General features: G+C 44.3%; 1 protein-coding gene across 1 annotated transcript; it reads right to left on the reverse strand.

The window, feature by feature from the left end:
* Nucleotides 1–10,252: 10,252 nt before the first annotated feature.
* LOC107113512 (olfactory receptor 10A7-like) lies at nucleotides 10,253–11,128 on the reverse strand. Its single transcript, XM_015414845.1, has one exon. It carries the CDS (start codon nucleotides 11,126–11,128, stop codon nucleotides 10,253–10,255), a length of 876 nt encoding a protein of 291 aa, XP_015270331.1.
* Nucleotides 11,129–13,309: the final 2,181 nt, after the last annotated feature.

Below are 13,309 nucleotides of genomic sequence, written 5' to 3' on the forward strand. Positions count from 1 at the left end.
CACTCAGAGTAGAATCTAGGTCACCCAGGTATGAATCCTCACTCTGCCATGGGAGCGTCTCACATGACCTTGAGCCAGTCACTCTCTTGGCCTAATGTACCTCATACAGCTCTTGTGAGGATAAAATGAATGAGGAGAGAATGATGTTGTAAACTTCTTTAGAGAGAAAAGAGGGGTATAAAGAACTAATTAACTAACTAAGTTTTGATTAGAGATAGACATGAACCCCCAAACAAACCCCAGTTCCAATACAAACCAGGCTGGTTCGGTGTTCATGAACCCGGGGTTCAGAAGAATGTGTCTCATATGATCCACCCATGAAGCTCCATGTTTTTCATTTAAATGCTATTGGAGCATACCACCAGCCTGCAGTCTCACCCACATGAGCTCCAAAGGCATTTAAATACTTTTGGAGGCCACCCCTGGGTTGGGCCAGCCTGATTGAGCTGCAAAAGTGAGCCCTGAAGGCCTTTATAGGCCTTTGGAGCTCTCTCTAGGAGCTTAGTCAAGTCAGACAGCCTGACTGGACTGAGCTCCCAGAGTGGCCTCTAAAGGCTTTTATAGGCATTATATGCCCTTTTATGGGTGGGGCCTGCCCATATAAGGGCATATAACGCCTATAAAAGCCTTCAGAGCCTATTCTGGGAGCTCAGGAGTCAGGCTACCCAACTTGACTGAGCTCCCAGAGTGGGCTCCAATGGTCTTTATAGGCCTTTGGAGCCCACTCTTGGAGCTCAGTTGGGCTGGCCCAACCTCACAGTATGGTTGGGTGGCCCAACCCAGAATTAAGCTCCAAAGGCTTTTAAATGTCTCCAGAGCTCACTTTGTTGGAGTCACGGACCAGCAATGGGCTCCAATGGTATTTAAATGCCTTCAGGGCTTACTTCTGGATGGGGTTTTTCTACCCTCCTGAACTCACAAACTGAACAAACCATGAACTGGTTCAGGAAATAGAAAAGTTTGTGTAAGTTCGTGGTTCATTTATTCATATGAACCATGAACTCCAATGAATCATCATTTTCCTGGTTCGTGCCCATCTCTAGTTTAGATGTTCCTGTGGGATACTCACACAAATTGAACACAAAATGTGCATATCTCCTTCAGTGATGCTCCTAGCACATGCCAAGCCATAATTCTTTATGCAATCAAAATCATTATGCCCTGCAGGGCTCTTTTTGTAGCAGGAACTCTTCTTACAGGGGCTACTGTAAACTCTTGGAGGATTGGCTACATTAGGGGTGTGTCGCCTAATATGCAAAGGAGTTCCTGCTACAAAAAGAGCATTGATGCCCTGTATATATTTTCCAGGTGATGTCATCCATATTTATTCACTGTTGTGAAATATGTTTCTTTTTCTAGTAAAGGATAGTGCTGATGTGTCATTCGTGACCATTAATGAAATTTAACAGGTCATCCAAAGGTGGGTGGGGGAAAATGGAATTTCTAGATACTTTATAATATAGATCGGCTGAGTAAGAAGAGTCTAGATTGGAGGAGTAAGAGGAGTCTTTCCCCCCTTTGATTTGTTGAGAAAAATAATTCCGTTCATCTATTCCTATTACATATTAGTACATATTAGATGTAATAAGATATTGCTAAATGTCCATTATCCTTCCTGATGTTTTCACATTTCAACTAAAACTTAGAAGCAGATTGACCTTTCAGGTATATGTCTCATTTGGAAAAACTTTTATTCCAGTATTTCTAAAAACTCTAATTAAATCCTTTGTAAACCAATTAAAATTTGATTAATATCATTGTCCAGTAGTTTAGCAATATAGGGTTGGATTCCACCAGCTTTTCCACTGGTGAAAAAGGGATGAGAGGCTCCTTTTGACCATCAAAAAGGCTGTGCTTGAAACTATAAAAGCTGTTTAGGCAAAAACCATGCCAGACACTCTTAGAACTATTTGAATATCAGTGAATGAAACACCCAGCACATCAATAAATGCTGACTATTGCAAATGTAAGATTATATTGTAATTGCTGAATGCTTTATCAACAGTGTCGCTCTTAAACTGAAGCCAAATATTTAGAGCTGAGTTTGATCAATTTTCTCAGACATTACTTTTGTGCACCAAAGGCTTTAATTGCCTGGATAATTTTCAACATTTTGCTTAAAGATGAATCTGTGTCAGTTGCTTGGTGTGAGAAACAAGCTGAATCTGTGTCAGTTGCTTGGTGTGAGAAACCCAGTGCAATGGTAATCACAGTATTCAGCATACTTGTAAAAGAGATGTAAAGCTAAAAGAGATCTAATAGGGGAGAGGCCATGGCTCAGTGGTAGAGTTTGCATGCCAAAAGTGTCCCATTCAATCTCCAGCATCTCCAGGTAAATACATTATATACTGGGCAGAAGGTGGCGTGAAAGATCTTTTCTTGGACCCCTGGAGAGCTGCCACTCAGAATAGATCAATGGTCTGATTCAGTATAAAACAGCTTCATATACCACAAAGGGAGCTAATAAAGGTTGTAAATAAATAATGAATAAAATGTATTCAGACTTCGAAGAAGTATGACTCAGTGATAGAGCATCTGTTTTGTAAGCAGGTTCAAAATGGTCAAACTTGCTTTGTAGCAAGGAAGGAATACAAGCCTGTCCTGCATTAAGATTGGGTTTCAGTATTTTTTGTTATCATGTCCTGCATAATAAAATCTACATATGACAATTTCATATCTCTCTGTCCTCTAGGAGAAATGCACAGAAGACCTGATGTGTGACAACAGTACTACCATGATTGAATTTGTGGCCCTTGGAATCTCTAACCAAACTGAATTACAAGCCCTGTTGTGGGCAGGCGGGAGACAGAGAGGAGGAAGTAGGAGGCAGATGTGACAGTGGCACTGGGTGGAAAGGGGCAGGTTTGGATGGTATGGGAGGTGGTAAACACAGTCAGCAATGTGTGTGTGTGTGTGAGAGAGAGAGACAAGGCAAGGTGGTTGCAGCATCAGCAGGCCAGACAGCATGACATCATGCCAGGTGGCTCTCATCACTTTAGGTTGGGAAAGAAGTAGTCTAAGGTGGACTCAGCACTCCCAGAACCAAGGTGTCTGAGAGGTGGGGGCTATGCAGCAGACTGCATCACTAAGCCCAAATAAGTTGGGTGGGGTGTGAGAGAAGGAATATACATCCTCCTTTGCTCTTGACTTAGTGGGGCCAGTGCAAGTCAGTCCATTAGGCAGGGGAGATGCTCTATCTTGGACTCCTAGCCTCTATGGTAAAACCATAAAGAATAGGAAGCAATGTTATACAGCATTACTACCATTTTCCTCCTGCTGATCGATCTCACCATAGTGGGAAACAGGGGCCCACAGCAGGCAAACACCCACCTCCAGTGGGCAAATGAGAACCCTGTGTTATTACACTTGGGAGTGGGGGGTTTATGTATCAAACTTGTGCATCTGATATTGGAGTACAAGGGAGAGCCGCATCACTATCAATACTAGAACCAGGAAGGCAGCCGTGTTGGTCTGAAGCAGTAGAACAAATGCATCTGAGGAAGTGTGTGTGCACATGAAAGCTCATACTTTGAATAAACTTTTGTTGGTCTTAAAGGTGCCACTGGACTGAAAATGTGTAACACTGGACGCTATTCACATATCAATGCTTATCTGTTGACCTTGGGATGTATTATTTCCCTCACAGTTATGGGAAAACATGCTCACAGATGAATAATCAGACACCTAAATAGTATATAAATCCCTCAGGTGTAAGGTTTGTGGGGGCTGTGGGGTGTCAGCCATCCCCCAAATTTTTCAGGAAGGTGCTCAGCCTCCCCCGGGGGCAACTGGTTCCAGCCACTCTTGCTCCCCCCCACCCCATTCTGAAACTATGATCAGTGGCTGGGTTGAGACAGGGAGGGAGGGAGGGAGGGAAGTTAGGGCGGGGCTTGGTTCCTCCTGGAAGTGAAGCCCCACCCTCAGCTCCCAGCAGCCCTTAGTTCTGCTGGGCTGCATGTGGAGTCTGGGTTCCCTGATTTCCCCTGCGCACGCACACACACACACACAAAGTTAGGAAGCATGCTTGCCCGGGCTCTCCCTTACCGCTGAGTCCTCGAGGTGCATTAGTTCAGCCCGCCTCTCTGCCTACCTCACTTAGCTACCAGTAAAATCAGCGTAGACCGGGAGGGGAACTTGGCCCGGCAGACTTGCCCTGCTGAAGGAAGCGCCGAAGCTCAGGGGCTGCGGTCCCTCCCACATCCCGGATGGCCTCCACCTCCACGGCACCTCCTCCACTTCTTGCGCCTGGCTGCTGCCTTCCTCCGATTCCCCTTTGCTGCTGCTCTTGCTTCTGTAAGCTGGGACCAAGCTGGCTGGCCTTGTAAGGTCATGGGGGGGGGGGGGGGCTGAGAGAGGGCAGTGTTCAGTGAGCCTGAGTCTGAGTATTCCGGGCTTCTACTCTCTTTTTATTCCCCTTCTCCCCCCTCCCCCCACCTGGGCTGCCTCTTCATATAAATATGTGTTTTTTCTCCCCCTCTTTTGGTTCTTTGTTTTTAAAAAACCCCTTTCCCTAGTGTTTACTTTTGTGGCAATTTATAGTGTTCTCTGTCACATTATGCCATGGTCCTGATGTGGTCTGAGTTTCTGGTACAGTGGCTGTATGCAAAGTGCAACTCTGTTCTGTTTCCAGGGGCTGTCATTCCATTCAGGGGCCTGTCATTCCAGTCCCAGAACTCATCTTCAACCTACAGTCCCAAAACACTTCCTCTACTCCCAGGGGTTATCACTGTACTTTGGAGGCTGTCATTTCAGTCTCAGAAAACATTTGCTACCTCCTGGGACTGTCATTCCACTCTGGGGCCTGTGAATCCAGTTCCAGAATGCTTCTGCTACTCCCAGGGGCTGTCATTCCACTTTGGGGGCTGTCATTCCAGAGATCTTAGTAGAAAATCCATTCCACATTTTCTTTGCAACTCTTCTTGAGCTGTAAGGTATTTCAATGGAGCCTATGCAAGTCAATTGACATTCCTGGTTCCCATTATTTCCAATGCAATAGGGGGGGGCTGGGGCTGGGCCAGAGGCATTGCTGTGCTATGAAAAGAACCGAGGCCCAGTGACATCATAGAGAGGAGCCAGTGACATCACAGGCCATTGTCACTATTTATGGAGGTGCAGTCATGTGGGATTTAGGAAGGGGCTCCCCAGAAATGTAGGGGAGCCTGGAAACCCTTGGGCCCTGGGCTGGGCTAAACTCAGGAAAAGGTGGGAGTTGGCCAGTGGTTATAGAGGTATCTCAGTAGTCTCCTGTTGTGTCTTTTATTTAAATTCACTTTTAGAATAGTCACTTTAAGATCTGCCAATATACATACTATGTGCATAAGACAAACAGATGGTCACAAATTTGAAAGTAAGGAGAGTAACACAGAAAAGACTGTAGGGGTCCTGTCATTCCAGTGTCCCACAACACAGATTCTATTGCTAGGGATCATCATTTTACTCTGGGGACTGTCATTTCAGTACACAAGCACAGATGCTCTTCCTAGGGACCGTAATTCCACTTTGGGGGCTGTTAGTCTAGTCCCAGAGCACAGATTCTGTTTCTAGGGACTGTATTTCCACTCTGGGGGCTATCATTCCAGTCCCAGAGTAGCCTATTGTCAGTTAACACTGCCATTCTCTGGAATGTGTGTGTGGGAGATCCTCCTCTCCTCTGCCTGGTACACTAACGATGTCTCCTGTCAGGGTTATTATCTGCTTTTGCTTTTCTGACCTTGGAGGTTCTAGCTGCTCCTGACCTGCTGGGAACAAATGACTCCTATTTCGCCCACCCTCTTCCCTGCGCGCGTGCACACAGGGCTTATTGGTTTCTGCTTCTAACAGGGGGTGTTTTGAAACTAGTATAACTCTGGGTGCCCTGCTGCTTTGGGTCTTTCCTGACAAAAGAAGTTCAAGTGTCATAGTTATGAACTACCAATAAACAGAATACTTCTTATGAAGTGCTTTCCCCCTCCCCCTCCCCCTCCTCCTTCCTTTCCTCCCCATCTATTTGCTTTCTTTCCACCTCTCCCCTCCTTCCCTCCCTCCCTTGCTAAAATAGCCCTAGTTAGGGTTGCCAGGTTCCCCCTGGCCACCTCTGGGGGATGAGGGGAGGGGTGGCCCAGTCCAGGTTAGGAAACTCATGGAGATTTGGGAATGGAGTCTGGGGAGGACAGGCATCTCACTGGGGCACAATGCCAAAGAGTCCATCCTCCAGAATATAATTTTGCCCCCCAGGAAAACTGATTTTTTAGACTGGAAATGAGCTGTAATTAAGGGGGTCCCCAGGTCTCACCTGGAGGCTGGCATCCCGAGCTCCAGTGCTGGAATTGGAAGCTCTGGTTCTGCAGTGTGACTTGGTCCATGCAAACCACTGGCATTGGCTTGCATTTGCCAAATCACCCCGCTTTGTATAGGATGCACAACAGCCAGGTGGAGGAGGGGAGTGGTGTCATTCTACCAAAAATGAAAGTGTTTGGGTTTCTCTGTGAATTTGAGGACAGGAACTGGCACTGAAGTGAGATTGGAAAAGAGTGTGTGGCTTTCTGAAAACCCTTGTGCTCCAGGAATAATTATGCTACAATACAGTTTGTTAGTCTTAAAGGTGCTACTGAGATTTTTAGTATTTTGTATGTTATAGCAATGATACGAGAACCAATTGAGGTGTGGGTCCATCCCAAATGGTTCTGGGCATTAAAGCGCACCTGCCCTGTGGTGATAGAAAATGCTACCAAGTCATAGCGAACTCATGGTAACCCTGAAGGGTTTTCAAAGCAAGAGACATTCAAGGATGATTTGCCATTGCCCGACTCTACATCATGTCCCTGGTATTCCTTGGAGGTCTCCCATCCAAATACTAGTCAGAGCTGACCCTAATTAGCTTCCAAAATCTGATGAGATCAGGCTAACCTGAGCCATCTGGGTCCATGGCATGGTGCTGTGTGGGTGCTTCCCAGGCAATCATCTTCAACCTATCCTTGGGAGCCACAATCATTAGGAAAGAGCCATGTGATAGAAGTGTAATAACAATTTACTCATAGTTGCAAGAGCCAATAAGATTTGACTTTGATGGGGGGGATTGGGCAAATTGATCTAAGGAACTGAAAGAGGAGAAAGTATTAGCAAGCTCAGTGGTTAAGGATTTGAATAGAGCTCTTTATAGTCCAATCCTGAGGACACTTCCCTGGGAGTAAGCCCCCTTGGATAGAACTCAGTAGGATGTCTCTGTTAGACTGATGAGGAATAGTTATAGGAAGGGTATATGAGATTAAAGTATATGAGAGAGAGAGAGAGTCTGAAAATGTAATACAAGTTTCTGTGGAGTGCCTCCCCTATTGTATCACACAGACCTTGCAATAGCATTGTAGCTAACCCCACCTAAGAAACTTCTATGCTGTTTCTATAATTTCTAAAATGTACTTCACACCAACTGTGCATCTCCATTCCTTTCTAATTCCTCTCAACTATGTACAGCTTTCTATGTCGTGCTTCATTTGGACCGCTTTGCTTTCTCAGGTCCTAGACTCCTTCTTTTCTATAACCATGGATCTACATCCCCTTCCTCAAGCCTTGCTGCTTGTCCCAACTCTCTAAAGTCAGAGCAGTTTGGCCAGTGGCAACCCTCTGCCTGTCCAGGAAGTTCAACTAAATACCACTAAAGGTTTTGTCACCACTGCTACATCACTTAATGCATCACAATATAGGTTCATGTTCATGCTATAATTTATGATGCTTTAGTTTGGGAAGATCTGTTTTCTTAGTCACATCAGTTGGTGCTATTCCCCCCCTGTAAATTCCTCTTCCATCCCAACTGACTCTGCTGCTCACATGTTGTCTGTCAATCCCCTCTTTTCCCCACCCTTCCTCCAGTCTCCCTTCCCTTATATTGACCTCACGACAATGGCAATATCACCCAGCCTGATGAAGGGAGCTTTGACTCTTGGAAACTTATTCCCTGAAACTTTTGTTGGTCTCTAATCTGCTATTGGACTCAAATCTAACTGTCCCAGTATCACCAAGTAAGTGTCATGCAAAATGTAGATCTGAACATGGGTCTCCTCAATCCACACTGGTCTTCATGCCATTGGTCCATCTACTTCAGCATGGTCTGCTCTGATGCAGGTGATCTCTAGAGATTCAGACAGAGACAGATCCTTTCCAACACCTGTTTTCTTAGACCTTCTCAGTTTAAACCTTTATCCTTTGGCACACAAAGCATGATTTCTCTACCATCAGTCCATCAGTGTCATCATTGTCTACTCAGACTGGCAGTGGTTCTCCAGGGTTTTATGTAGTGGATTTTGTCCATGCCATGCTTTGTTTCTGAGCCATTGGGCCTGGCTAGGGGGGTTCTCAAGGGTTCCCAGGTCCCTCTAGATTTTTGGAGAACCCCTTCCTAAATCCCACATGGCTCCACCTCCATAAATAGTGACAATGGCCTGTGACATCACTGGCTCCTCCCTATAATGTCACTGGGCCTCGGTTCTTTTAAGGACCTAGCACAGCAATGCCTCTGGCCCAGCCCCAGCCTCCCCCCTCCGGAAATCGAAAAGTCTATGCCCTTGAGTGGGAGACCACCCTAACAGTGAACCTTTGCTTATGCTGAACCACAAAGCAGTGCTGTTTAGTTGGCCAGATCCAGGGGTCCGCTCATTGTCATTTTGGGAGTTTCTGACAAGGGACATAACCATGTATTCTCTGTTTCATGACACACTGATCTGTTTTCTGTGACTTACCAGAGAGACTTCAATAAAACCTTGGGTACTAGTATGACTCTTTTGGCAGGAGGCAGAACTTCTTGTTCAGTGTTCAAACTATGACTAAATGTTGTTACTGCAGTGAGAAGGGGGGGGACCCCTAGGGTTAAAGGAGAAAAAAAGTGAGGCTCAATATAGAAGCAGAGGAAAATAACTTTTAAAAATGATTGTATGTAAGACTGCTAACAAAAGCATTCACAGATTGGTACAATCTCACTGGGGGAAAATGCAATTAATAATGCTAGAATGATTATCTACAATGTGATTAACAAGTTAGAAAAGACAGATATAAAACAGTGAAATTACAAATACCCAGCATGTAAGAAATAGCAGCCATTAGTCTATCCTACCAGTCCACTAAAAAAATTCTGAAATTTTCCACTGGAAGAAGAGCTACTTGAGTTGGAGGATGTCTCTTGAAGGATGGAGTAAGGCTTCAAAATTAACCAAGTACAATACTAAGATATGCCACTCAAATCTAGGCTTCAGCACACATACAAAGGTGCTCAAAAGTTCATCTGTGCAGGTGAGATATTTTAATATTCTGACTAAATCCCAAATGAAGAACCAATCCATTGATGTGTTTTCCTTCTCTTTATCCATGGAAGTCATATAAGCCAGGACCCCAACACACATTTGGACTTGTGAACATTCATTCATTAAAAATAGTTTTCACAGTGTGGAAGGCTCAAGATGTTGGAAAGCATTTGTCAGTTAGGGTGTGACATCCAATTTTACAAGTGCCATGTGGTATCAGAGTAAGGTGGCATCTCTCACTTTTCAAAAGCAGCTTGCCATGTGCATCAGGTGTTCCATATCCAAATGGCCCCTCTGGGTGCATAAAACTAGTGAGTCAGATCTTTGGATTCTTGGTTTGCATTGTCTTCAAAGGGTAGTCCACAGACAAATCTACATGACTACCTTGCAGATTGTATGTGTTGGGTTGCAGCAAGAAAATCTGTGCATTGGAAAGATTTTTTTAAAATGTCTTCTTTATTCCCAGTCACAGTACAGTTCTCTGTAGAAACTTTTTGGAATACTTTTCTACTCAAATCTCAGTCCATGAAGAAGGATAATTAAATCATACTCAGGCATTCTGCATTCTTAGTGAATGTCAAGGGCTCCATTGAGATTTTTTTTTTCCTCCATAAGACCACATTAGGATATCTATGCTATATTTTGACATTGCTCTGCACAGAACAAACTTTCGACTTGATATTGACTCTCCAGAGGACACTGGAACTTGCAAGGACCAGGCACCTGGACACATAAGCATAGTTGCAAATGTGCTGGAGCTTCTAATGTAGATCTTCTCATAATCTTTCAGAGGGTAGCATTTATAGCCACTGTATCTATGCCTATGTTAGAAATGGCTATCCATGGACGTCACCCTCCAAACTTCATCACCATTAGAAAGCTTAAACCACCTAAACAGAAGGGAGGGAAAATTATGTAGCCATAACCTTGTCATCTTTTATTCTGAGAAACCTATATATGGAGATAAAATATTACTTCTGTCCTTAAAATTTTCTTCTCTCACAAATGGATATGCCTAGTTCACATAGGAATCTTTTCTTCTCCTTCAGCCTCCTTAGGGCATCTTTGAATTCTTTGTTCCTTAGACTATAAATCATAGGATTCAACATGGGAGTAATGATGGAATAGAAGAGAGCAACCAGCCGGTCGATATTCTCAGAGTGGCTGGATTTTGGATGCAGGTACATGGCACTGGCAGAACCGTAGAACAAAGTGACCACAATGAGGTGGGATGAGCAAGTGGAGAAGGCTTTGCGTCTACCCTCTGCCGATGGCATTTTAAGTACAGTGAAGAGTATACGGATGTAGGAAACCAAGACCAGTAGGAATGGGGATAATGTGATGAGGACACTTAAAGCAAGGATTGACATTTCATTCTTTGTGGTGTCAGTGCAAGCCAACTTCAGCACTGGTGGCACATCACAGAAGAAATGATTAATTTTGTTTGGACCACAGTAGGGCAAGGTGAAGATCCAAACCACGTTGCCAAGGGGCATCAAGATTCCACAGAGCCAAGATGTGACTGCCATCTGAGCACAAGCTTTTCGGTTCATGATGACTGGGTAATGCAATGGGCAACAGATAGCTGTGTAGCGGTCATATGCCATGACAGCCAACAGATAGCACTCGACAGTTCCAAGGGAAAGAAGAAAATACATCTGCGCAGCACAGCCAGCAAAAGAGATGCTCTTGACTTCAGATGCGAAATTGACCAGCATCTTGGGAAGGGTTACCGTAGTGTACCAAATCTCAAGGAAGGACAGGTTCCTCAGGAAAAAATACATGGGGGTATGAAGGGCTGAATCAACCAAAGTAAGGATGATAATGAGGCCGTTTCCCAAAAGAGTGAGGCTATACATAGTGAAGAAGGCTATGCAGAATATTATTTGTATTCCAGAATTATTGGAGAAACTGATGAAAATGAAGTCAGGTCTCAGGGTATGATTTACCAGTTTAACCTCTCTGACAGAATTCATCTGGGAAACAAAAAGAAGGGGAAAACTAAGCAATTCATTCATGCAATTGTTTAGTGGCTCCAACCAGCTTTTCCATTGGTAAATAATGAGGAGGGGTCCCATTGTTCTCGCAAATAGGTTATTCTGGGGATTATGGGACCAGCATCAACAAAAGGTGAATGGGACTGGGGTTATAATGAGGAGGGGAACTGGACAAGACAGGATGAAAACCTGGCCAGAAGTCACTCAAAATATATTCATTTACCCTTGACTGAAGAACGGTACACTCCTTCTATCTGGGATGGTCATCCTCTTCGACTGAGCATGCAGCTTTGGGAGGGATGCACATGGTGTGGTGAGGGAGGTAGGGGACACTTGCATAGCCAGCCAGATCAGCTGAATCAACCCTAATGATCAATGGGGTGACAGATGTTGCAGCCAGATCACCCTCACATCCATTTCCAAATGCATACCAGTCAATCAAACGCAGAATTCTAGATATCGAACTACAAAAGTTAGCCAGCTCTGCAAAAAAATCCTGTTCCCCTCTGAATTTTGAAATGACTGGCACCATATTTATCTGCCCCCTATGCTCCAAATATGCACAGAGCATTTGTGCTTGCTAGGTTAAATGCTATCTGCAGTCGCTTATGGCAGATATAATGGGATCACATACTCTGCAAGACTCTGTGCTTGTAATTTAGTTGACTCCGTTTCCCACATCCTTCTGTATTGTGCCCAGTATGCTGATATACGTTCTAATCTTTTAGACTCGTTGGGTCATTTGGACGCCCTGAAGGTGTACCGTCTTAACAACTTGTTACCTGAAATAACTGAAAAAGTAGCCCTATTTTTAAGTTTGGTAATCAAGGACTGATTGAAAATTGTTTAACTGCTTATATTTAAATTATCCTTGTTACTTCTATATTTGCTTACTGTCTGTATGGATAACTTGGTGTATGCCAATAAAGGCTTTTTGTATTGTATTGTAAAGGTAAAGGTTCCCTTGCTCGAAAGCCAGTCGAATCCGACTCTAGGGTTGCGGTGCTCATCTCCGTTTCAAAGCCGAAGAGCCAGCGCTGTCCGAAGACGTTTCCGTGGTCATGTGGCCGGCATGACTAAACACCAAGGCGCACGGAACGCTGTTACCTTCCCACCGAAGTGGTACCTATTTATCTACTTGCAATTTCTTGCTTTCGAACTGCTAGGTTGGCAGGAGCTGGAACTAGAGACAGGAGCTCACCCTGTCTTGCGGCATCCGGGTCTTGAAACGCTGAACTACTGACCTTCCACAGGCTGCAGTTCAGCGTCTTAACCACTTGAGCCACCGCAGCTGTATATTAATTTAACCTATAGACATCTCGCCCATTCCCCTGTTGTTCCTTTGTTCTCTTCCCCTTCTAGTACTGTACTTGTAGAATCCCATGGTGATCTATTCCTCCTTTGGTCACAGTATATACATGTAATCAGGTTGAAAACTTTCATTCCATGCAAGCTCTCTCCACATGATTACCCTCATGGAAGCAATAACCTTTGGAAAGTTCAACTGACTTTAAAAAAAATAAAGGACAGGCTTACCTCTGAGATGAGGACAAGCTTTGGTGTTTGTTGTTTGGAGTGGGTGCATCTGTGCTTCTAAACATTTCACCCATTATGTTAAAACTCTATGAAAGTTTTCCCTGTGGAGTCTAATTAGATGGAACAGGAGTTAATCTAAAAATAGCCTATAATATGCAACTGTTGATGAAGCTCTATTAAACAGCGAGCCACGAGTGTATTGTTTCTTGGGGCTGAATACGTAATTGGGAGACTGTATCTGCTCATGTTTTATATCACAATGGGTTGAATCTATTCAGTGTTTCAGGTGGTGAAAAAAGGAAGGGTCCATTTTGTTCAACTTTAAAGTCTATTCTGGGTATCATTGTGATTCAGTAACAAAACAGAACTGGGCAGTGCTCTCTGTGTCTCATCTGGTGACAGCCATTGCTAATATGGTCACAGTGGCAACTATTAGTGCAACATCACACTTCAAAATGGAAATTCATTCACAGATACCCTGGATGCTGAGGTCCTTTCTATTCTAGC

Source organism: Gekko japonicus, unplaced genomic scaffold (assembly GCF_001447785.1).
Source record: "Gekko japonicus isolate JY-2015 unplaced genomic scaffold, Gekko_japonicus_V1.1 scaffold2193, whole genome shotgun sequence".
Lineage (NCBI taxonomy): Eukaryota > Metazoa > Chordata > Lepidosauria > Squamata > Gekkonidae > Gekko > Gekko japonicus.

What these genes read in the sequence shown, in the direction of transcription:
- LOC107113512 (XM_015414845.1), bottom strand. Translation starts at nt 11,128, where the DNA reads ATGTATAGCCTCACTCTTTTGGGAAACGGCCTCATTATCATCCTTACT.